Source organism: Rhipicephalus sanguineus, chromosome 4 (assembly GCF_013339695.2).
Source record: "Rhipicephalus sanguineus isolate Rsan-2018 chromosome 4, BIME_Rsan_1.4, whole genome shotgun sequence".
NCBI lineage: Eukaryota > Metazoa > Arthropoda > Arachnida > Ixodida > Ixodidae > Rhipicephalus > Rhipicephalus sanguineus.
The window spans coordinates 124,790,520-124,813,878 of NC_051179.1; the positions used below are offsets into that span (position 1 = coordinate 124,790,520).

Sequence of the window (23,359 nt, forward strand, 5' to 3'; positions counted from 1 at the left end):
GAATCTCCCTCTCCCAGGCAAATCGGCGCATGCGCAAAAGGACCACCTCGAAGTACTGCGAGAAAGCTCTCGTTAGTATGCAAAGAGAGAGCGAAGGGAGTGCCGCAGGACACTGGCTTGCTGAGACTATAGCTAATGACGTCATGTTGCACCCAGACTCTTCACAGGGAAGCTGCTTAGTACTCTATCCTGTATCTTTTTTTTTTACTTCTGTTTATTCTCTTACTCATTACTATTTGGTATGCGCCAGCTGTGGGTGAGGAGGGATTTTGGTAAAACCACCATCACCAGCTACACAGGTCAGTCAATACAAGCTTCGCTTGAAACATTGTGCACCTACCAACGTGGTCTACGCCTCAGTTGTCTTGGGCGAATGAATCATGGGCCGTGGGGAGTTTTGCCGCAAGTGCCACGGCGCATTTGTCAACATCCGCACCAGCCTCAGAGTTCTCCTCCGAGCAGATGGGCCTTGCAGCCTCAGTGGCTGCTATTCGCAATTCCCATAATGTCACAAGGCGCAAACCTGGTATTCAGGTAGAAGTAGCACAACCAGCACGAAAGGCTTCACTTAATATAGTTGCTGTCGGGAAAATATGCTGATGATTAAAATGACGATGATGATGATGATGATGATGACATCCTAAATCAATGGCTCACACACTCCGGTCGTCTGATGGTTGCGTTCATTGGCGCTTCAGTTTTGGTTGTAGCGGGATAGATAGTCGAATTTCATCTGTCTGCAATAACTACCAGAGGCTGCTTTTTAAAAGTCTCAGTGCGGCAAAGTTGCTTTTCGCACGAAGAACTTTCAATTCTCCCGTCTCACTCTATCCCGTGTCTTTTTAATTAAAAAGTCCAATATTAAAATTTCTGCAATTGATGTTGTAATTACTTTTTTTAATAATGTTCAGTTGCCCGGCGCTACGGAAAATAATTCTGAAAATGGCGACGAAATATGGCGCTTCCCTTATTTGTGGGGACTTTCGGAAGCATTTCTTGAAACACCCGTAATAACACTGTATACTATAGTAGTACTCTTCTTATTTTCTCTTACTTGTGCAGATTTACCCATTCGTTGATTTATTTAAATATTTATTTATTTACTACACACTCGGGGGACCGAAGAAAATTGCAGGGGCATGTTAATTTCCTGAAATTATTTGCCCGCGTTTGCACCGATTATGCTATTTTAATGTTCACACTCCTGCTGTAAACAAATAAAGTTGACGAAGCGTAGGAGGCGCGCGTGTGACGTCAGCCGAGCAGTCGGCATGTGTGGGCTGCGCGCCAGCTGGCTCGGACGCCGCGCGACGAAAACAGAATCTCGTTCGGTCGCGTCACCGACGTCGAAGCGACGCTTGCGGGGGGCGTGCGCATTGCAAGACGCGGCGAAAGCAGCTCCGCGGAATTAAGCGCTGCCGGCAGCAACGGTCTCGAAGACAGCGGTCGTACGCGCACGGCTCGCATTCTCGCAAAATACCAGGGGCCACGTGCGCCCTCCAAGGCGAGACCCTTGCCCCGCTACCACGCGTTTCCGGCGCGTACGCTAGTCGTGTTTTGAAAGCGTTCGCCTATGGAGCAAGCTGCTCAGCAGCATAGAGGACGGACTACTCCAGAGCAGCGTAAGATCTAGATCGAGTTTTCCGCGAGCGAAAAATGTTCAACGCCTGCGAGTGAGTCTGTGGATGACCCAAACACCGGTTGACAATAAGGTAAGCATTTCGTAACCCCGTGTATCTTTTCAGTTGGTCTGGCATTCCCGGGCTTATTTCTAGCTCTGAAATATCTGTCTTGGAAATAGATTCTTGTCAAGCTGTTAAATATGAAAAAAAAAAATTTATTACAGTTAACTGTGATTTTTACGGACACAAACGGGTTTATTCTATTGTGCGGTGCGTGTCCGTTAAAAACTAGGCGTAGACAACGCAAGTATTATTCGCGGTTTGTGTGTACGTGTCACTTTAGCTACCCGTTATGTATTCATGGTTCTTAGCGTTCTTGCTCAATATAAAGAAACCCTAGCTATTAGCGCGAAGAGCAGGCTTGTGTTATTTGTACTCACGAAAACGAAACTTTCGGTGTCAGCATAAATAACCAGATTCTGTGGTTCATAACGAACGTGTTACGTACAGTTTCACATTCCACAGCTCTGTTCTTTGCATTCGTCGTGGTAGCATAACGACGAACGACTTGCGCTGCTCAACTCCAGGGGGCGGATTCGGTTTCGAGCCACGGCGGCCGCACTTCAATGGAGCCTAAAAGCGGAAACGCCTGTGTACTTATCTTAAGTGCACGTTAAAAATAAGTTATCAATGAGACGGCGATGGAAAAGGTGTGTAAGTCAGATTCTGATTTTAAAGGTTTTATCCTGATAACATATGAAAAGGCGGAATGAATTAACCGAATGACACGATTCTGAAAGTAGTGATGCAGAACTATGGATGGCACTATCGATACTATCGATAGCCGAGTCACTATCGAACTATCAATAGCAAAAAACAAAGAATTATCGATAGTGCTATTGATAGTATATTCGATAGCCCTATCGATAGTACAAAATCAACTGCGCGAACTCATTGCAGCATAAACCTGATCCCCCCGAGGGCTTCGTATATAGTTTGGCAGGAGGAGCAGGCCGAAGGGCAAGATATTTGACACGTTTGTGTTACTGTACCCGAAATCTTGGCTGACACATGATAATAGGCTGAAATTGTTCAGCTGTAGCGGAAAGGAAGCTGTTACTTGTGGCGGAACTGCGCGGCTTCAAACTGATATTGCCTTTTATGATTTTAAAATAAAGAAAAAATATCATGGACTAAGTTTGTTCAATGTAAAGTGTAACTGGTTACTCTTCAATATGAATTTATTGATAGAAAAATTCCGCCTTTTCCACTGCGGAAATAACTAATTTCTTTCGCCAGAAATTGCTCATAAATTAAGCGAACTGATTAGCGCTGGTAGTACTGATAGTAGGCTATCGGAAATGTTTTGGCAATATCGCTGGCCAGCAACGGCGTCATTATTCGCACCACTATCGATAGTACACTATTATTCACCAACGAAATACGAATAGTAAAATGCAGGTTAGTGAAATTCACTGCCTTGTTAGTAAGTGAATTGTACTAACTCGAATGTGTAGTACGTTACTGAATTGTTAGTAACCGCACCAGCAACTTAGTAACCGTACTAACTCTAGCAGATTACAATTAGCCAACTAGAGGTTTACGCCTATTTCGTTTATATGTGCGTGTGATTTGCCCTATAACGTTAATAGTAACACAAAAGCATGTATAAGGTGAAATTAGAAAAATAAAAACAAACAAACTGGCATGGCTTGTTGCACCAATTCACAACAGCTGATTTCTTTATTTAATTACCACGGTAAGTATGCATCACAACAACATACATTGGGACACACACAGACCGTAAGCGAGAACACACATAAGCACACACAGGATATCAAGGCTTATGCGCACGCGCCAACTACTCGAACAACAGCATGATGGCTATTTGCGCACCTATTCGTAATCGTACGCACTGTACCGGTTAGCAGTCATAGGACTTAGAGAAATAATCGATTATTTTTTACCCAGTGTCTTGTATATCCCACTGTTCGCATATATGTGTGTGATCACGTAGCACGATATCGTTATTCCATCACAATGAGGAAAATCATTGTTTTGTCTAAATTTTGCGTAAGGCTGTCACCATTACGGCATAATATAGTGCGGCGTCCACGAAGCATCTGGCAACATAGGTGTCTTAGTAGTTACCTAGTTAAAGACACTAAAAAAGGCTCCCTAGTAAGTGACGGCAAAATTTATCAGCTTTACTAGTTGCTGGTTAGGAAAGGGGTGCCGCGAAGTTTTAAAATGCGCTTGAAACTAGTAAATGCATGCGTGTACTAACTGCTTAGTAACTTTTTTGTAAGAGCGTATTATCGCTTGTATAATATTACCGATGATACTACCGATTGCACTATTGATAGTTTTTCGATAGTCGTAATATTGATAGTTTGTTTACACTATCGATAGTTACAATAAAACTATCGATGCTATTAATAGTCAATTCACCGATAGTTTTGCATCACTACCAGAAAGGACTCGAGGGCGCCTGTGTACAGCTGGCGTGGTCCAAATGATTCCGGATTCCCCCTCCCCCCCCCCCCCCCCACAGGGTCTAATTATGGCGGTTTGGTTCCCGCATGCAAAACCCTATATTTATTCAGATACGAAAAACTTTGATGCCAGGTGACGTTTTCTCAAATATTCCTTTTTTCTTCTTTAAGACTTCTCGCTCATAAATTCGTTCCTGCTAGTCGGAAAACAATGCCTACAAAAGAGTTAGAAACGGTAGAAGTCTACCGGTAGTAGCATTCTAGTATTCTACCGGTAGCATTCTTCCGGCCTATGCATCCCTCTTCTCTTTATTGCCTTTATTTTGCCGAAAACGTGCGTGTGCACAGTGCAGCCCAACCCGGCACAATCGCTCGCATACGCCATAACTTGGCATTTACTCGTAGCTTCGTTTCCGCACACAGATGCACGTCTTGTTTTAAGCAAACCGCGAAGCTTCTATACTGACAAAGAGTAGGTCGGAACAGAACGAAAAACAAAAAAAGCGATATATTTGACCGGAACGGAAACGTAACCGAAACTTTAGCGTTATTTCGTTCCGGAGTGAAACCGAAATTTTTTCAATCGTTTTTCAGTTCACGAGAAAACTTGGCAATCCGGAACAACTGAGCTCATGCAACGTGAGCAATTATGCATATCTCAGGGTACAGTATTAGCGCGTACCTCAGGCAGGAATTCCAAAGCAAAGATATGTTGAAATTGTGCGAAAAACGAAAACAGTGGCAACCAGCGATTGTTATATCAGCGCAAGGGGACTTTTGCGCGCCTTTCACGCAGGCCAGCGTGGAGAGGGCATTGTCGGCACTGAAGTTTGTTACAGCGAAAGCTGTTCTGAGATCACAACAGCCGATTTTGGCGCCATAGTTGTCCGCCGCCGCCGGTGTCCGTAACCGCTATCGATTGAGATAAGAAAGAATGAAATGAAAAACAAATGCCTAGGTCGGATGGGATTTTCACCCGCGCCCTCTGCGTGGCAGTCAAATATTCCTCCACAGTGCTACGCTGGTGCTTGTAGCTCCTTCGCAAAAAATACTCCATACAGGCGTCATGTCGGCCAAGAAATCCTGTTAACATATGTAATATAGCCTGGCAGAAGAGTAAGATAACAGCCTGGCGAATGCTTTGAATGCTTCCAACCCATTACAAAGGGCTCAGCCATACTTCTTCATCGACATCAGCCACAGCACAAAGTGCACATAATGCCTCACAGATGTGTAGCGGGTTCCCCGATTCTCCGAAGAATGACGAAAAATGGTATAGTCCGTGCTTCGCTACTTCAGAAAAATTACAATGATTTATGGCGTAGTGGGTACCTTGCATGTGTGCTTGTAGTAGTTGCGCCAGGAGAATGTACAACGGGCTCTAGAAAGACCGCTTTTCCAGCTTTCGCTGTGACTGTGCTGCGTGTTCCGCGCAGGGCTGGCGATTTTTTTGTCAGAACAGCGGTCTCGCACATTGGAAAGTACACACAATGACGTGCTGCTTCTGAGATTGTGCTCACTCCCTTGACACAAAGCATTGAGCCCGCTAAAAGTCGCAATTCACTTTTGAGAAAATAAATAATATGACTTGAAGGGCATAGTAGTGGTTCGTGCTAATTGGTAGGAATTCGTGGTACAGTTACTTCCGCTCCTCTGAAGAACGTGGGAAGGATGGGGTTTTACCCCTGTACCATTTTCTTAATTAAGAGGAGGGCTAGTAACTATATGACATATCCAATGTTCTTAAATGCGAATCATTTCTTAGCGAACCTTACGCACTTTCAGCGTTTCTATTTCTATCTATCTATCTATCTATCTATCTATCTATCTATCTATCTATCTATCTATCTATCTATCTATCTATCTATCTATCTATCTATCTATCTATCTATCTATCTATCTATCTATCTATCTATCTATTTATCTATCTATCTATCTATCTATCTATCTATCTATCTATCTATCTATCTATCTATCTATCTATCTATCTATCTATCTATCTATCTATCTATCTATCTATCTATCTATCTATCTATCTATCTATCTATCAGTCTACGTCTGGGTGCTCTCATGATCGCCTCCTTAACTTGGTGTAGACGAAAATTGGCATGGGAGGGTCAGAGGATTTGACGAATATGACTCCCTGGCCATGATATTAATAACAGGAAAATCTTATTGCATATGTCATCAAACCCTTGGTGGCACATACCCATTTACCATGGGCTGCGGTATACGGGTATGTGGCACAGGTGATGGACAGTGTATATTTGCCCAGGAACGGTGAGAACAGGCACTGGTAATCACATTCGAGATCGTTAAGACAAGCCGAATTCGGCAGCGTTCACCCACTAATGCAAAGATTAAAGGCACTGTCTACCGCTCGGAAAAAAAATTTTCTCATTGCGGTGAAAATGAGAAGATCGTTCGTCACATCGGTGGCAACGAGCTTGCTTTTGCCCCATAAAAAAGGAATTATGTTTTTAATCTGATGTTGAAAATCGTCAAAGAATCACCGCTAGCGTCACCCAACAGCGATGTGGTCAGCCTACTGGTAGACTCATTTTGCTTAAAAACAAGCATGTATAACTTGAAATTGTATTTTACACACGTTGGGGCAGCTTTCGGTTGCGGCAGAGAGTAATTTTTTGCTTTTTTTTTCTCACGCATTTAAATAGGCGCCCGGTGGCGCTGCTTGCGGTGTCGTCTTCGATTTCGTCTGACTCAACTCATGCGCTGTGCCATGCGGCTCTCCGCGCTGGTCGTACTGTGCCGCTGTATTGTTGTTAGGATGTCTCACATGTGCTGCGCTGTGAAGGCGCGCATTTATCGTCTCTTTTTGACGAATCAACTTGGCTTGGATTGCGGCAGCATGCGCTAAAATAAACGCATATACTGCGATTACAGCAAAACAAGTGTTCTGTAATCGTATAATAAGGCTTCATTTAACCGCTAGCGCGCTGAGAACCACTGTTACATCCATTACATTAGTGTCCAGCGAAAATAAAGTGATTCTACAAAATCGCATGTGCTTTCGGCTTTAACTTTCACCGGCACTACAATCGTCATCGCGTCCACCAACCAGTGTTCTGGGCATGTTTCACGCCAATGGAAGAAGACCGAAGGCACATCGAAAAATTCCGTTTTAAAAATTTCTACTCACCTTCCAAAAAAAGCGCTGCAAGTTTGGACACTTCAGACGGTACACCTTTCAATGCGGTACAAAACAGAAAAGTGATGAAGGGCGGTAGACAGTACCTTTAAAAATTAGCATACCAGGAGGGATCGAGCCCAAGCATTCTGCGTGGCAATCAGGTATTGTACAACAGCGCCACGGCAGGTCTGTAAACTGGTTTCGAAAAACAGCCAATGCAGTCGTAATGTCGGTGCAACGTCTATTGTGTTTGTGATGCTGGCTATTTATTTTATAGTAAAGCGATAAACACTACATATATATTCCTATGATACAGGTGTCATGCCAGGCTAACGTCTGTGGTTCCATTGTTGGCTTCGTTTTTATAGCAGTCTAATAAACATTACATTTGTATTCCTATGATTCAGCAAGCTAAATTCAAGCGTCGCTCGATCCCGGAGGAATACGCCGACGAAAGTGACGTATGATGTTCACATCATCATTCCGTAAAGCGCCCTTCGTTTTGATAATACTGACGTATGTTCTCTAACGTGAGTGCTGACGTCACGTCAGACCATAAGTTGCGCTTAAAACGGCAGTGTTGTCGTCGTGCCTGCTAAGCCCACAATATGCACACAACTACAACAATTACAGAAACACGTCGATCCACCTCGTAATGCTTGGCTCAAAGTAAAAACGTGCAACATAAAACTACTCGGTTATCACGCCTGTAACATGTCTGGGCCTATCTACTTTGACGCCATGTTGGGTGTGATAAGTAATACCTAGCCGATCCAATATTTGCCTGCCTGTTTTTGTTTCGAACAAACGTTCGTACTGTGCGATGCGGTGTGCCTCGATTAGCTCATCCAGTGTATTGTGAAGACCTAGCTGCAGTATACTATCGTTGCTAGTGGTGAAGCAGAGTCCAATTGCTTGCTTGTATAGTTTCCCGATTAAACAATCTAATTTTTATCTTTCTGACGAGTGCCATCGTAAGTATGATGCTACGTAAACTATTCTGCTTATTACAAACGCTTAGACTAGTCTAAGCAGACTGCCTTCTTTTATCCCTCTATATTTGTTGGCGATGCGATTAAGTAGCCGCATGATTTGAGACGCTACATTGTGTAATTTTCGTATGATCCTTCCATTATGGTCGCTACTTTGAATAACGAGTCCCAACACTCTGATGCTATCCACCTTGGGTGTGGGCTTACCATCCGCCGTAGTGAGGTGAATTTCCAGGTTGTTCTTTTCCTCGTAATTGCGTGGTTTGCCAAATGGCGGCAGTTACAAACCCGATCCTACCCGCGTCCAGCAATCATGCATGTAATACACCCAGACTTATACACGACAGACAAGTGCAGACATTGCGACTCTAGAGCCACCTTAGAGCATATACTATGGAGATGTCCAGATATAATAAACAATAGCCGTGACGCAGCCTTAAACAGCGACAGCCTCCGCGCGCGCTTGGAGTCTGCGTTGCTCATCTCGGACCTGGAGCACCAACTCTGGGCCATCCAGCGAGCCGAGGAAGCCGCCAAGGGCCAGCAACCCTTGACCGAAGCCTAGGCGGGATCCAGGTCCAACCCACCAATTCGCAGGGCCATCAATGAAGTTAATTGATCTGATCTGACAAAACTACTCGCTAACTAGTTCGCATGCTACCGATTGCCACAAGGCGTGCGATCTGCCGAATTTTTTTAATTAAGTTAACTTCAAATTTTTGCATACAAAAAAAAAACGTTACGAACCGTTACGGAACATTTCTTTTTTTTTCGTTCCAGAACAGAAACGGAACGAATCTTTCTGCGGTGGACCGAAACTAAAACCGAAACAAAAGCGATTTCGTTCCTACACCCTGCTGGGTGTGTCCAGATAAGATCGAACACGAGGTCCCGGTCACCATTCCCGATTCTGATGAAATTTGCTGTAGGCCTAGGCATTACACCCAGAACAATGGTTTCGCAGTTAGTTTTGCGAAAAAAAATTTTGCTCGCCTGAAAAAAAATATACAAATATTGGCCGCAAAAATCGCTTTTCTGCCAATTTCGCGATTTCTGAATTTTTAGCGCACCTAGGGAAAAAAACGGTGCACTCCTTCGTCGCAATATTTATTCCCCTTAAAGAACAAGTGAAATACAATCTTATGAGACTATATTTTCCTTGCTTGTCGAAGCACTTTTGAAGAAAAAAAATCACAAACTTGGCAAATCGCACAAAATACCTGTATTTCAGGAATTTATTGCTGCAAGCAAGTTAAAGTGAGGATAATAAAAATCGGTACATATTAACTTTCGTACTTTTTCTCTCTTTTAAAATAATTTGCGTGGTTTTGTCGCGCTCCGTTTTACTTGATAATTGGGCTGAAACGTACGTGATTTACCAAAAACGCCGAACTTTGAAAATGATTTTCTTAAAAAGGCCATTTTTAATTTTTTTTTTAAATCCCTCTAATTGAAGTCAAGGACGTTATCTACCATTGTGCAGAAAAAAACGTTGCATTATTTTGGTTGCTAACAAGTTATAGTGCGTCAAATGTGACCATGCCAGCCTAGCGGCCGCGTCGTTCGTTATGGGCTGAAACTTGGATATAAGTTGCTAAAAATACTTGTACGTGACATAATCACAAATCAGCAGCTCCACACCAACAAATGCGCAGCCCGGTGTCATGGCTCAGCAAGCTTTATCTTGGGATCAGCCGCTTGACAAACCCGCAGCAGCGGCCGCTCGATGCTGCGGGCCCTCACATTACATGAGTGCCGCTTTGACTGCGGATGAGCTCCGCTTGCGCGCCAAACTACGCTCCGAGGACAAACGAGAGAAGGAATGCATCACTGTGAAAGTTAAAGGCCGTTAAGTGCCAACAAATGTCATAGTATGCAACAAAAACACTGCCGGCAATTTCCCAGTGAGCGCCTCCAGTAGTGCGCTCATGTGGTGCTTTTTCTCTTCTGCAGCCCTAAGGATAATTAGGTTCATTCTATGAGCAACATATGACACAAAAGAAAGCCATTGACATCGAAAGAAAGCGGTCATACGTGCTTCCGATGGTCGAGCAACTCTAACTGCAGTTGTTCATCTTGTGCCAGAACACTTGTGTCAGCCGGCTGTGAAAAGAAGTGTGTCCAAGTCCTTTAGTTCATTAAAGAAGCGCTTTTAGAATACTGTATTGTTGTGCGTCCGCAGAAAGAATGTTCAACGCAAGTCGAGCGTTTATCATGATACTATGCGGCTTCGGGCATAACAGCAGGGGAAAAAAATACATCCGTGCTGTATTGAAGGCGCTCACTGGGAAATTGCCGGCAGAGTTTTCGTTGCATACTATGACATTTGTTGGCACTTAACGGCCTTTAACTTTCACAGTGATGCATTCCTTCACTCTTTTGTCCTCTGAGCGTAGTTTGGCGCGCAAGCGGAGCTCATCCGCAGTCGAAGCGGCACTCATGTAATGTGAGTGCCCGCAGCATCGAGCGGCCGCTGCTGCGGGTTTGTCAAGCGGCTGACCCCAAGACAAAGCTTGCTGAACCATGACACCGGGCTGCGAATTTGTTTGTGTAGAGCTGCTGATTTGTGATTATGTCACGTACAAGTATTTTTAGCAACTTATATCCGAGTTTCAGCCCATAACGAACGACGCGGCCGCTAGGCTGGCGTGGTCACATTTGACGCACTATAACTTGTTAGCAACAAAAATAATGCAACGTTTTTTTCTGCACTTTGGTAGATGACGTCCTTGACTTCAATCAGAGGGATTTTAAAACAAATTAAAAATGGCCTTTTTGAGAAAAACATTTTCAAAGTTCGGCGTTTTTGGTAAATTGCTTACATTTCAGCCCAATTATAACAAGCAAAACGGAGCGCGATAAACCCACAAAAATTATTTTAAAAGAGAGCGAAAGTATCAAAGTTAATATGGAGCGATTTTTATTATCCTCACTTTAACTTGCTTGCAGCAATAAATTCCTGAAATACAGGTATTTTGTGCGATTTGCCAAGTTGGTGATTTTTTTCTTCAAAAGTGCTTCGACAAGCAAGGAAAATAATAGTCTCATAAGATTGTATTTCACTTGTTCTTTAAGGGGAATAAATATTGTGACGAAGAAGTGCACCGTTTTTTCCCTAGGTGCGCTCAAAATTCAGAAATCGCGAAATTGGCGGAAAAGCGTTTTTTGCGGCCAAAATTTGTATATTTTTTTTCAGGCGAACAAATTTTTTTTTCGCAAAACTAACTGCGAAACCATTGTTCTGGGTGTAATGCCTAGACCTACATTAAATTTCATCAGAATCGGGAATGGTGACCGGGACCTCGTGTTCGATCTTATCTGGACACACCCTGCTGACAAATGGGAGGAACTATGCTATCGAGATAAAAAAGTGGAGAGGCATTTGTCAGTCCTAATATCAGCGATACACACCCTCTTCCGCGCTTACCTTTTCGCTTCGCGAAGGCAGCAGACCACTGATAGCGTCTGCGCACGGCTACCATAGCTGGAATGACTTACATTTTATCTCCATAGCGTCGACCCTCCTACGCCTCGCGTTACGCAGCACACTGAGCGCGGCATTACTGCTGTGCCCGCTGACATAATCGGCAAGATGACACACAAGTATTTACACTTGCCAGCTTTGTAATTATACTTTTCGAAATGGCGGTGTCGAACATTTATAAATATTTGAACTGTCTCTTGAGCATTGTTGTCTTTTGTAAAGTGATGACGATGACGTTTGCCATACTCTTTGTGTCTGTTTGCTTATTCGCACAGTTATTGTCCTTTATTCGTCCCTCCTCCTCTATAAGAACCATTCTCCACTGTCTGATTTCCTTAACTTATATCTAATTTTCAACATAATTATTGCTTTCAAATCTCAACTGCACCGATTGCTTCTCTGCTAACATTTGTTACGATGCGCGAGCGCCTCTTTAGGTCATATAATTCGAAATATTTTTACTTTGCCCTTGCGTGAGATCACATATATTAACGCACGTATTCAACAAAAAGTAAGACTTCTTATCACACGGTGTATGTTACGTGAAATTGTATTGTTATTTATTTATTCGTCTGTTTATTTTTAAACAAATACATATTTATTTTCTTGCTAAAAAAATTCGCGCAGCTACGACAAGTGGTACGAAGACGGTGGAAAGAGCGGAGCTGGTGGCCTACCCCTCCTCCATTCCTTCCTCGTCACCCTGACATCACTTCTCATCCTCACTTCCGTCTCCCAAACCTTTGCTATACTGCAGTACACACGGATATGCTACGCTTTAGCCCCACTCTCACTTCTTTTTCCCACCTCCTTGCTTACGCTATACACTGCACATGACTATGCTATGCTTTCTTTCTGTCCCTGTTTCTATCTCTTTCTTTCTCGCTCTTTCTCGTTATTCCTTTCGGTCTCTCTCTCTCTCTTTCTCTGTGTTTCGCTCTCCCTCTCTGTTTCTGTTCCTTTCCCTTTCTCTCTATCGTTCTCTCGTTTTCCAGCTCGTAGCAACGCAATCATATCGTCCTCATAAATGCTTGTTCTGCTAGCATGCCTGGATAGCCGAGTCATTGCGACGCTCGCCATCGGACTGTGGGTACGCGGGTTCTTGTTCCCCTTCGTCAATAAATTTTCTTTTGTTTTATTTATTTCCTCCGCTCTTCTTCTCTGCTTTTCTTCTCGTCTCCTCCTATGTTCCTTCTTCCAACGCGTTGCTAGGCGACCCATGGCTAGGGCGAGTTCTCTGCTAAGGCCGCACGGGGCTTTCCCGAGCGTAAAGAGTTCCGCTGTTAAAAAGGAATTGGGTTACGACAAATGTGAGATATAAGAGCAGTTGGAACATTTAAGTAGCTATAGAGGCGTCTGTACACAATTAGATAGGGTTCACAACATCGTGAGAATTTTTGTAGCAAACACTGAAAAGCGGTATACAAACAAAATAACATAGTGCAGAATGATTACACGCTGTTAGTAAAAGATTACGCAATGTTTAGAAAAAAAAATTAAGCACAATGCTATGCGAGGCTTACAGGGTATTCAGAAAAAAATGAAAGATTACGGGATATTCGTTAAAGATGCTCAAAACTTGAGGTTATTGTGAATGAATGTGGTTTCGGCATAAATACGCTTCCATTCTGCGAATGACCGCAGAATAAATAATTGAAAGGACGTCTTCGTGTTATTCACGAAAAATTCCTGATAACGGGGCTCGATTAGGGGCAATATGTATAGTCGCTGTAAACTTCATTCGTTGCAAGCGTCAAGTGGTGGTATAGCTTGCTTTTTACGACGAGAACAAAGGTAGTGGCGTACGTCTGGCTCACATATCTTCAATTCTGTTGTGGTTACCCAATCTCAAAAGAATCTGTGTACTTTCCAGCGTCTAGTTCCACGAACAGATGCTTACACCAGTTAACTACGGCGATTAAGTTTGACTGAATGTGTCTGATATCATTTTCATTAGATTTTGCTAGAAAGATAATTCAACTATGAACGCACTTCATTGCCGTGTTGCTTTTTTTTTCGGTCTGTTGTTATTATGGTGCGCCATGGAGGGTTTCTATTTACATCTTCGTGGTAGTCATCGTAGGGTACTAATTTGACAGAAGCTTCACAGACGAGTTTTGAGCCGGGAGACCAGACGATAACGTTAATGTAAACACCGTAAGTACTGCCACCGCCAAGCGCAATGCGATACACGTATGATCATGACGTTGTTTACTTACTTCACCGTCGCCGCCATGCCTGGCAGTAGCACAGTTTGAGTAGCTGCTTCCGTGAACCCCCACAAGCCATCTGTTTGTACAATGCGCCTAAGCGCATGGTCGCAAGCATATTTATTCTTCCTGTAGCTGTGTGTCTGCCGGGGACACTCTGTAAGCGGCAACGTGCTCAATGTCTGTGACTGCCTGAAGCTCAAATGCAGTGAGGTAATCGAGCACGTACCGAAGGTGTCTAAGAGACAACCTGCGGAGTGTTCTGTCGGGCGCGAACTTATTACTGCGAATGCTAACGGCAGAAAATGAGCGAACAGAATAGTTTAACTTAAGGCGGGCACAACTCAAAAAGGCAGGAAAAGACGAGCGCCGCCAAGATTGTGGAAGCACGGCATCGCATTGCCTCCCAGACTAAACAAACTGTCGCTCTCGTATACATAGACGGCGCGTCTATAGGTGTAGGCTTGTGGTCACCGGTCATCGAGCCAGAAATGCCGCCGCCTTCTAAAGTTGCACCCGACTACGGTGACCCTGAACTTGGAAGTCACGTTTGTTTTCAATGTGTACGTCGAATGTATACGCTTCCACAGTGTTCATAGCACAAGTGAGACAGTGGTTCGCTCACGCATGTCCCGGTATGTAAAAACTACGAAAAACATACCTTACGGGATTGCAACGCTCGATCATTAATTGCGTTAAAAAGCTGGACCCTCCCAAGAACACCCTTTGTCACTGGAAAGTTATTTATGTAACAGACTATTGGACAACGTGTTGAAGAGCGACACAGCTAACCTCATTTAGGCGCCATTCAGGAAGCACCACGGTGGTTGCGTTTTTTAAATTGCTTTATCTACTGCATTTGCGTTGGCTCTGTCGCACTCTCTGTACAATTCTAGAACAGATAGCGACAATTCTTTTTTTTTTTTTTGCCTTACTGCATTTCTTAAAGTCAAGGCCTAATTTGTGAGCACTTCAGAGATCTTATCCTTCCAAAATAGCAAAAAAAAAAAAAAAACTCTCAAGTACAGCCTATCCAATAACATGCGCAATCATTAGCGTTTCTCAATGCTTTCTTGTGCCTGTCAAGGAAAAGGCGTTTTACTCGAATGTTGAGGGTTCGCTTTACAGCTGGCTATAAATATGTCACGCGCTTTATTGAATAACATAACAAAAAAACATAAGGAACGAGGACTTTCGTCAGTATGGTGCAAAGTTCCCGTTTCGTAATTCATTTGCAGCAGGAACACTCTCTGGAACATTAGTCAGCGTCATTGCTTATCTCAGTTTTCAAGTTCAGAAAGCTAAACTTCTAGATGTATGAATACAGTACACCAGCTTCGTCTGTTGATTGAAGAGCAGCTTTCACGACCGACTTGAGGAAATTCAAACGGACGCGTGAGGGAATGAAAATGACATTATTCGTTGACAAAACCTACAGTCATACCGGAACCAGGCCCGTAGCCAGCGGGAAAGGGGGGGGGGGGGGGGGCTAGGGGCCTGCCCACCCCCCTCCCGAAATGTTTGTGAAGTGGGTGTTTTTACCGAAAGTAAATAATGAAAATAGGTGTTTCTCTCAAATAGTCAAGGATTTCAGCAAGTGCCCCCCCCCCCCTGAAAGAAATTCCTGGCTACGGGCCTGACCAGAACACTTCAGCTTTTGTGAATTATACTACTGAGCATTACGTCATTTTGGAGGGATTTTTGTGATTTGAGGGGGCAGACGGCTTCTCATGCTTTTATTGTTTTTTCCACCAGTGCTGTAGAGAACTGTAGAAGTAAAGCAGAGTGAATCCTTGAACTTGCGGGGCACACCCACACCGGGGGATTGGTCCAGAAGCGGGCATTTCTAAAGGAAATCCTTAAACTGTAAGTTTCTTTATTGCCTTAAATAAACGTCAACTTCAAGAAGGCGTCAGATCCACCCTCCTGTGCTGATATTCCTACTTCGATATATGCAAACAGGTTGGCATCTTGAAATAAACTTCAACTTCTACAAGTCTTGATCTCGGCCCTCTATGCTGCCATATTTACTTCTATGCATTCAAAAAGACTGGGACACAGTGCCGCGCTTTCAAATAATTACTCAGCAAAGAATCCTACCTTCATCATTTGCTCCGTGACTTCAACATTTCCGGTAATTTTACATCCCTAGCCATTATGAAAATGATCTTAAGATAGCCACGTTGGCTATTTTCGTTTCGAGTTCGTCGCGGAGCAAGCACGCCCGTTCGTTAGCGGAGTGGGGCTCATTTTGATTCAAGCAGGCTGACCGATTTCTGATTCTTAGATATTCAATGAACGTTAGAATTTGTATTTACCCAATAATCTTTCGAAATCACATTTTAATATCAAGATATTCGAGGTGTGCTTCCCAGGTCCATCAAATTTCGCAGTTTCGTTTTCTCGATTCGGTTCAATCCCAGCAAAAGAAGACAAGGCTTAGATCGCTCGCAGTTTTTCCAGTTTGAATATATTACAGTCATGCCCTTTGTCAATTACGTGCACCCCCCTCACGCAGTTCGTAATCAAGGGCCGAGTTATAGCTGACGAATATCAATCGCCGTGTGGACATTCATCTCAGGACAAAAACTCGAGGAGCCGAGGACTTATAAAATGACATGCGTAGCTCGGTGTTAATCATCTTCTTAATACCGTATGTTTGTTTACTCTTCTTTCCGGAAATATTACTGGCCCACTCGTCTAGGCCTTGGTTGTTTTTTTGAAGTAACTCCTCTTTTGTTGCAATTTTAGGCGCAGATCATCAATTCATACCTAACAGCTTTGCAACAGCTCCGCAATAGCAACATGGCAGCCAAAGAAACAACGTTATAGTTTGAATCAAAGCCGTTTATTGGGTGGTTCGGAAAAGAGATATGTATTTAGTGGTAGTACAAAGCTGTAAGCCTGAACCAGGCAACTTTCTGATGACCGCCGCAGGTAGGCGACTGATCGATGTACTTTAAGGGGTTTAATTGCTGGCTTGCTGGTACAAATCCACCACTAAGAAAAACAGCGCTGCATGAGAACGTGGACAATATAGGACACATTAAGCGCCCGTCCTCGCGTATTCTTCGTGTTTTCAAACTGCACTTTATAAGCGATGGTAGGTCGCGCAAGAACAAGTAGCCCCAAAAAGGGGATTCCCCTGTTGTAGGTATCACCCCTACCACGTCCAGATAGCGTGTAAGTTGCTGATGGTAGCGTCACTACAGCGCTATCTCGGCAATCCACACGGCACCATCTAGAGCTATGTCTTGTTTATCGAAGCTGCTTTTGCGTGGCTGCGTGCAACATTTGCTCTTTATTATCTCGCAGAGAATTCAGTTCCACTGCCGCTCTGCAGATAGCTGCCAGACGCGCGACAGTGCAGTCGCCGAGATACTGCGTGGACGACGAAGAGGTCGACGAAGACAAGAATGTCGGGCTCCCTTTTCTCCGACTGGTGCGAGGTGTACCTCTGCAGTAGGCCGCTTCAGCAGGGGAACTCCATCAATGGCGCTGTCAACGCGTTTTCCCTGCTGACCTCTTCTTCGCAGTCGGCGAGCGGCAACTCGTGGGCGATGCACTGGCTCCTCGTGTTCGACTACGGCGAGGACGAGGTGCTGATCTGCGATGCCGACAACCACGATGGAGACCTGACGGGCCGCACGTACTGGAAAAAGAGGATTACGCTAGAAAACTACGAGAACAAGGTAAATACGGATGGCATGCCTGCGCTTGACAGAAGTAGCAGATATTTGAACTTGACGCACACACCCACAGCCGGTGATCATTGGCCAATGACCGTGCGGAAAGAAGACCGTCTCATGACTTAAGGATTGTTAACGTGACAGCGTTAAAAAGCCCGTTTCGCAGAGATTCTGGTGTCGGCGTTGTTGGTTGTGAGCGAAAAATCAGTGTCGTCGAAAATTTGAGATCTGAGGACATCTGCGTGGCAAGTAGGGGTTCTACCACGGAGCCACGACACTGCTTGAAACTGTTTCAGAAAAGAACGTGATATGAATGCCATGTAGTGCGAGGAGTGTATGTAACGCGTGTAATATTGCGCGGCAGGCGCGCAGAATCGCACGAGGCGTCAAAACACGTGAATCGCGCAAATAGGGGTTGGTTTAAAGGCCACCAATTACGAAGCTCTCAGGCATAATTAATTATCGTGAACAGCAACGCCATAAAAACGTGTGCAGGTGCGCATGTTGCGTTACGCACGCGTAGTGGGTACTTCGCCAATCCGCAAAAAGTAAGAATAATGCCGTAGTGGGCACTTCGCAACAGTACTTGCAGTAGGCATTCTAGGATAGTTTGAAACGGTCAATATTACGCGAACAGACGTTCCTTTCCTTGCGGCACAGTGGAGGTGTACACCGAGAAGAGTAAGCAGGCTAGCGATTGGGAAGATGACTACGCCTTCCAAATTACGGGGCCCAATTACGCCATCGCGTTCTACTCCTGAAGGCGAAGCTCGAACGACCTCCAATCTTTTTCTTAAGAGACATGCATTTGTGGTTGCCGGATCATTCGCGGGAATACAGTTTTGAATAACTAGCAGTGAAAGCGAACGCTGAAAGCTCTGTTAGTTTTGCCCTGATATTAACGTAGGATAAGTAAGGGGCAGCGCCGTGCAATGCTATCTAGATATAGTCTCGGATCGGCTTAGCGTTCGCCCAGGCTCACCTTTATTTCTGCACTCATGTATTTGGGCACACTCATGACAGACGGAGCTGTCACATGTTTAATTAGTTACCGAAGAATAAATAGATGGAATACCTCTAACTAGCAATAGTACGTACGGTATGATAGTTCACTGCATGTTTGATTTTGAAAGACTTCATAAAATTACGCTGGCGTATAGACTCCCTTTTAAAGACCCTTTTCCAGATCTATCAATGAAAGTAAGCGTTCAACTATACGTAGTTGCGAATTCCACTTCGCTATAGCAATAGTCTCAGTGCCATTGCGCTTCGTGATATAGTCGATTCTTTTTTCTTTTCAAATTGTGTTCTGTAAGGAGGCATTCAAAAGTTTAATTGCGTGCGTAATGTAATTCGTAGCATTTAGGCAGAAAATTCTGTGTTACGCGGTCTTCAAATTCAGTATACGATATACCGTCTGAAGAAAAACCGCCATGTGCACAATTCTTCCATAGTTCGCCAAAAATTTGAATGTTGCATTATTGTTATGTATTTTTGCAGCGTGACTACCGCTGTTTCGTTACTCGCAAGGAATCAATTATTCTATGTAATTAGGCATCACTTGATAACTATTTAGCAAAAGATACGAACAACTCTGGTTGCCTTTTAGAAAGTCCTGCAACACGAATCAGCTCCACGGATTTCGATTCTCGAAGCTCAAAAAATGGCTTAGATTGCGTGCCTATTTTTAGGCATGCGAATAGCAAGGTTTAGATAGGACAGTGCGCTCTGTAAGGGCGTACTGCCCAGCTTCATGTGTGACGTCACCCACACACGGGCGCGTCGAGGACGTCAGCGCAGCGAATCGACATAAGAAAAATGTGCACATAGATTAAAATGTTGAAAATGTTCCGGCGGAAGGATTTCAACTCTGAACCTATATAGTACAGAATCCCTAAGCTCTAAGCAACACTGGTTTTCTCCTTATTTATACAGAACCTATATTCCAGTATAAATTTTGGACAGCTTAGCTCCTTTTTCTTGGCGGCTTCAAAAAGTCTTCATTTAAAAAAAATTATCTCATATGGACAACCATTCTGGTGATACATTCTATGCTCGGCACACTTGACGCATATAAGCTAAACTGTGAACTTCTTTTTCTTTTAACTCGGCAGCCATTCACATCAGCGTGACTTATGGACATCCTTCGACTCCATGCACTATGGAGGCTCAGCAGACATAAGTTCATATAGTTTCTACTGTATCTATATAAGCGATATCATGTGGAATTGCTGGTCATTGCTTCTTTAAGACTCATTGCAAAATGCCTCTATAAACGCTACGTCCAAGGTGCATGACCGTTAGGGTAGTATATAACTGTTATATATTTATCCACATATAACCGCTATAAAGATTTTGCGCGTGGAAGCAAACGCGTACGGAAGTAAGTGCGTTTTCGAAAACGCTACTCGTTTGCTCAAAAATCCCTTTTGGTGCAATGTCTGAGACGCTTGGCGTCTTTTCCACAACGCTGAAGCCGTGTGTGCGAGTGGTCCTTCGATTATTCGCATTAAAAATGGTAATTAACGCCAGTCAATCTGCGCCGTATAATTTTTCTGTTCCTGCAAAGTCATGAAACTATATTCATCGTTCGGACAGACCTCATTAAGAAGAGATACGCGTAATATCGCATATTACACGTGCTAGTGGGCACAATACGAGAATTTTGTCCATATTCGACTTTTATGAGGCTAGGGAAGAAGACAGTACCATGTGGTACAGTTTACTGCTGTATCAGCGTAATTATGCATCGCTCTGCGTATTTCTTCCGATTTAGCAGCGCCACAAATAAATAGGATGACTGTTGTTTTTCAGTGTAGGCGCCAATGGTTTGACTTTCTCTTATCTTTGTATGCATGCACTCCTTAAATATAATTCATTACACACTGTAAAACACATACGCCTTCTGACGCAGAACGTCAGGTTCGGCCCCATCTAGAGATGCTACTGGGGCAGTAACTGAAAACGACAACGCCGACCATGAAGTCGTGAATTCGATTTCATGCCTCTACATCAATACTTGCTATCAAGGCGTTAAAGTGGGCTAGCGTTTCACGATGACGTTTTATGCGTTTTGCCGATACTTTCTATATTTAATGATCGCGTGAATTGGATTGCAAAGTAATTTCTGCTTGAGAAGTAGCACTATGGATTCTTAGAGTAACCTAATACGTACCATATCTGCTTCCCTTCTGTCGTACTCCGTTTGCATCTCTTGCGCGCCAGTTGGTTTTTGTCATCTAAATTCGAGTGTTCGAAACCTAGCACACCCTTACTGGCCTCTTTATTTTTGCAGAGATATCTTGCAAAGCGGAACATTCCAAAGGAACGCATTGACCAGTTGCTGAGGAAGATGTGCGACTCCGGCCAGTACCATTACACCAAGAACAACTGCCAAAAATGGGCGCAAGACCTGCTGCGCGAATTGGACATTGAAATTCCCGCTGACGAAGTCGACGCCCGCACTGTAGTGACCAACTACATACAGCCGGCAGCCGTCGCTGGTGCCGTGGTGTTGGGAGCCGGTCTGCTCGGTGCGCTCATCTTCGGTGGTGGTGCCCGTCGGAACAGACGGGACTAGACATAGCACTACTTAACAGTGGTTCTCTTTAAAAACAACGTTTCAGTAGTTAGGGAGCTAAATTCTTTTTCCAGCGCAGTTTTGCGAAATTTTTGTTATTGCGATCCGTGTTTGACAAGTCCAAAGACAGGTCAGGAGAGACACAGAGACTCGCATGTCAATTTTTGTATCATGCAGTGGAATGCCACGCGATTTGGATCTTCCTCTCATCGACGTCAGGTCCAGGATGGCAATAATTCTTACTTCAGAAGCAACGTTCTTCTCATAAACGCGCTGGTGTGTCTTTCTTCGCGGACTGCGGACGTATTGTAGAGGACTCGTGTGTCCGAAGTTCCTGCGAATGCTCAAATTGATTGCTGAGTAGCCAGAGAAGCCATAAAAAAAATCTCCGAAGTGGTTGCCTGAAGCTCCCGGAAAGACATAATAAAATTTAATGTGGGCGCTGAGTCTTGAGATGCACGTCACGTCGTCGAATTTTGAACCCGTTTTTTTAACACACTCAGTCAACTTCACAAATGTGGCGTTACTACTAATGCATAGATGTTAATGGCATATTGAGGTGAAACTGAAGGTTTTTGCAATTAGTTTATGTGTGTTAGAGCTGCTGTAAAATAATGGCACGTGCAATAGAGCTCTACTTGTAGAGAGAGAGATAATAGAATCTGTTTACAAAGTTGCTTAGGGGAGGCGACCTTAGTCCGGGATGCTTTGAGCTCCGAAAACGTCTAGAGCCCTCGCGATCGGCCTTTGATGGTCGACGCAGAATCCCTGCAAAAGACAGGACATAAGGAAGTTGAACTACAATGATTTCCACAATATGCGCTAGACGAAGCAGTATTTTCTAAATATTTTCGGGCAACTCGCTCTTCCTCATATGGGTGATGCTTAGACGAAAACAGGAAAAGGCACCAAATGAAGGAAATTATTCCTGCCTACATGCACGAATACCTTTGTTAAACTCTGCTTATCATACTCCCTGTAAGTGCAAATGTCCTCTTCTCAAAGGAGTGTGGAAATGCTTATTCACGTTCCACTGACTCTCGCAGTTTCGAGAAGAATCTCAGAACAGCTGCCTTTGGTTTAAATATGTTATCTAATGGGGAAACGAAGCCTTATTTTACGCTGCCCCGTACCAGTTTACGAAAGTGCAATTTTACGCATTACAGGAGCAGTACGAAGTACCCAGAGTTAATCTCAAAGCATTATCGCATTTCGTGCCTCATCTGAACTTGTTTCTCCTGAAACAACCTGTCTTCGAACGCTGTTTGATGCCTCAGTGACGCATTGTTTTGTTCTTTGTATTCTGTGTGCGAGTGTGCGTGCGTATGTGTGTGCCTGTATACGTGTGTGCGGGTGTGTGTGTTTGCAGAAAGCTGCGTGTTCTCTTCGATGATCACTTAGTGGCGCCTGCTATACGTGAAGTGGCGCTCATTTTAAACAGTGTGTGACTGCGTTATTTGCCTGCAATGCTGCGTTAGCGCGAATACATTCATTTTGGTTGTGTTGTATGTATTTATTTTCCTTTTCCCTTTTATACTTTGAGGTACGCATTAAAAAGAAACATATGTATGTTTTCATTGTGTGACCGTCTTTTATGAATAAATATATGTTTCCAATCATTACTCCTAAACAGCCGCTGCGCACGTCCCTACTGAAACGTTCCGTATGCCATTCCAATAATTCCGTATGTTTCCGTAAGAATGTTACAGAAATATATGGAAAACATGTGGAAATTATAGGAAAACATATGAATTCCGTATGAAAACACACGGAATTATTGGAATGGCTTACGGAACGTTTCAGTAGGGGTGTGAGCATTAGCTTTAATTTATTACTCGTGGGTTACCTTCATCATCACTGCTAACCGGAAAGGATAGCAGCCGGTACTTAGATATCCACTTCCATCTTATGTCATTGCCCAGGCCCGTACGTGAAGTGCACTCGAGTCGCATGTGAAAGATTAAGCCTGTGCGTTTGCCTACTTACCTCCTCGAAAATCCTTTCGTAGAACGCTCTATTATTGTGAGTAGAGATCAACATAATATTCGTACAATAGCGCAAACTTTTGATTATATCAGCACGGGTCAAATCACCTCTATTGATGAGGTGCCTTTCACGACTGCAGCAGCGCCTATG

At 43.9% G+C, this 23,359-nt stretch overlaps 1 protein-coding gene across 2 annotated transcripts; it reads left to right on the forward strand.

The window, feature by feature from the left end:
• Nucleotides 1–1,415: 1,415 nt before the first annotated feature.
• Nucleotides 1,416–22,797, forward strand: LOC119390636 (uncharacterized). 2 transcript variants are annotated; one of them, XM_037658245.2, is made up of 4 exons: nt 1,416–1,712; nt 15,710–15,820; nt 17,270–17,646; nt 20,939–22,797. In XM_037658245.2, exons 3-4 carry the CDS (start codon nt 17,371–17,373, stop codon nt 21,221–21,223), a joined length of 561 nt encoding a protein of 186 aa, XP_037514173.1. In that variant the 5' UTR covers nt 1,416–1,712; nt 15,710–15,820; nt 17,270–17,370; the 3' UTR covers nt 21,224–22,797. The 2 variants fall into 2 exon arrangements, with proteins under 2 accessions (XP_037514173.1, XP_037514172.1); XM_037658244.2 differs by lacking the exon at nt 15,710–15,820.
• The last annotated feature ends 562 nt before the right edge of the window (nt 22,798–23,359 follow it).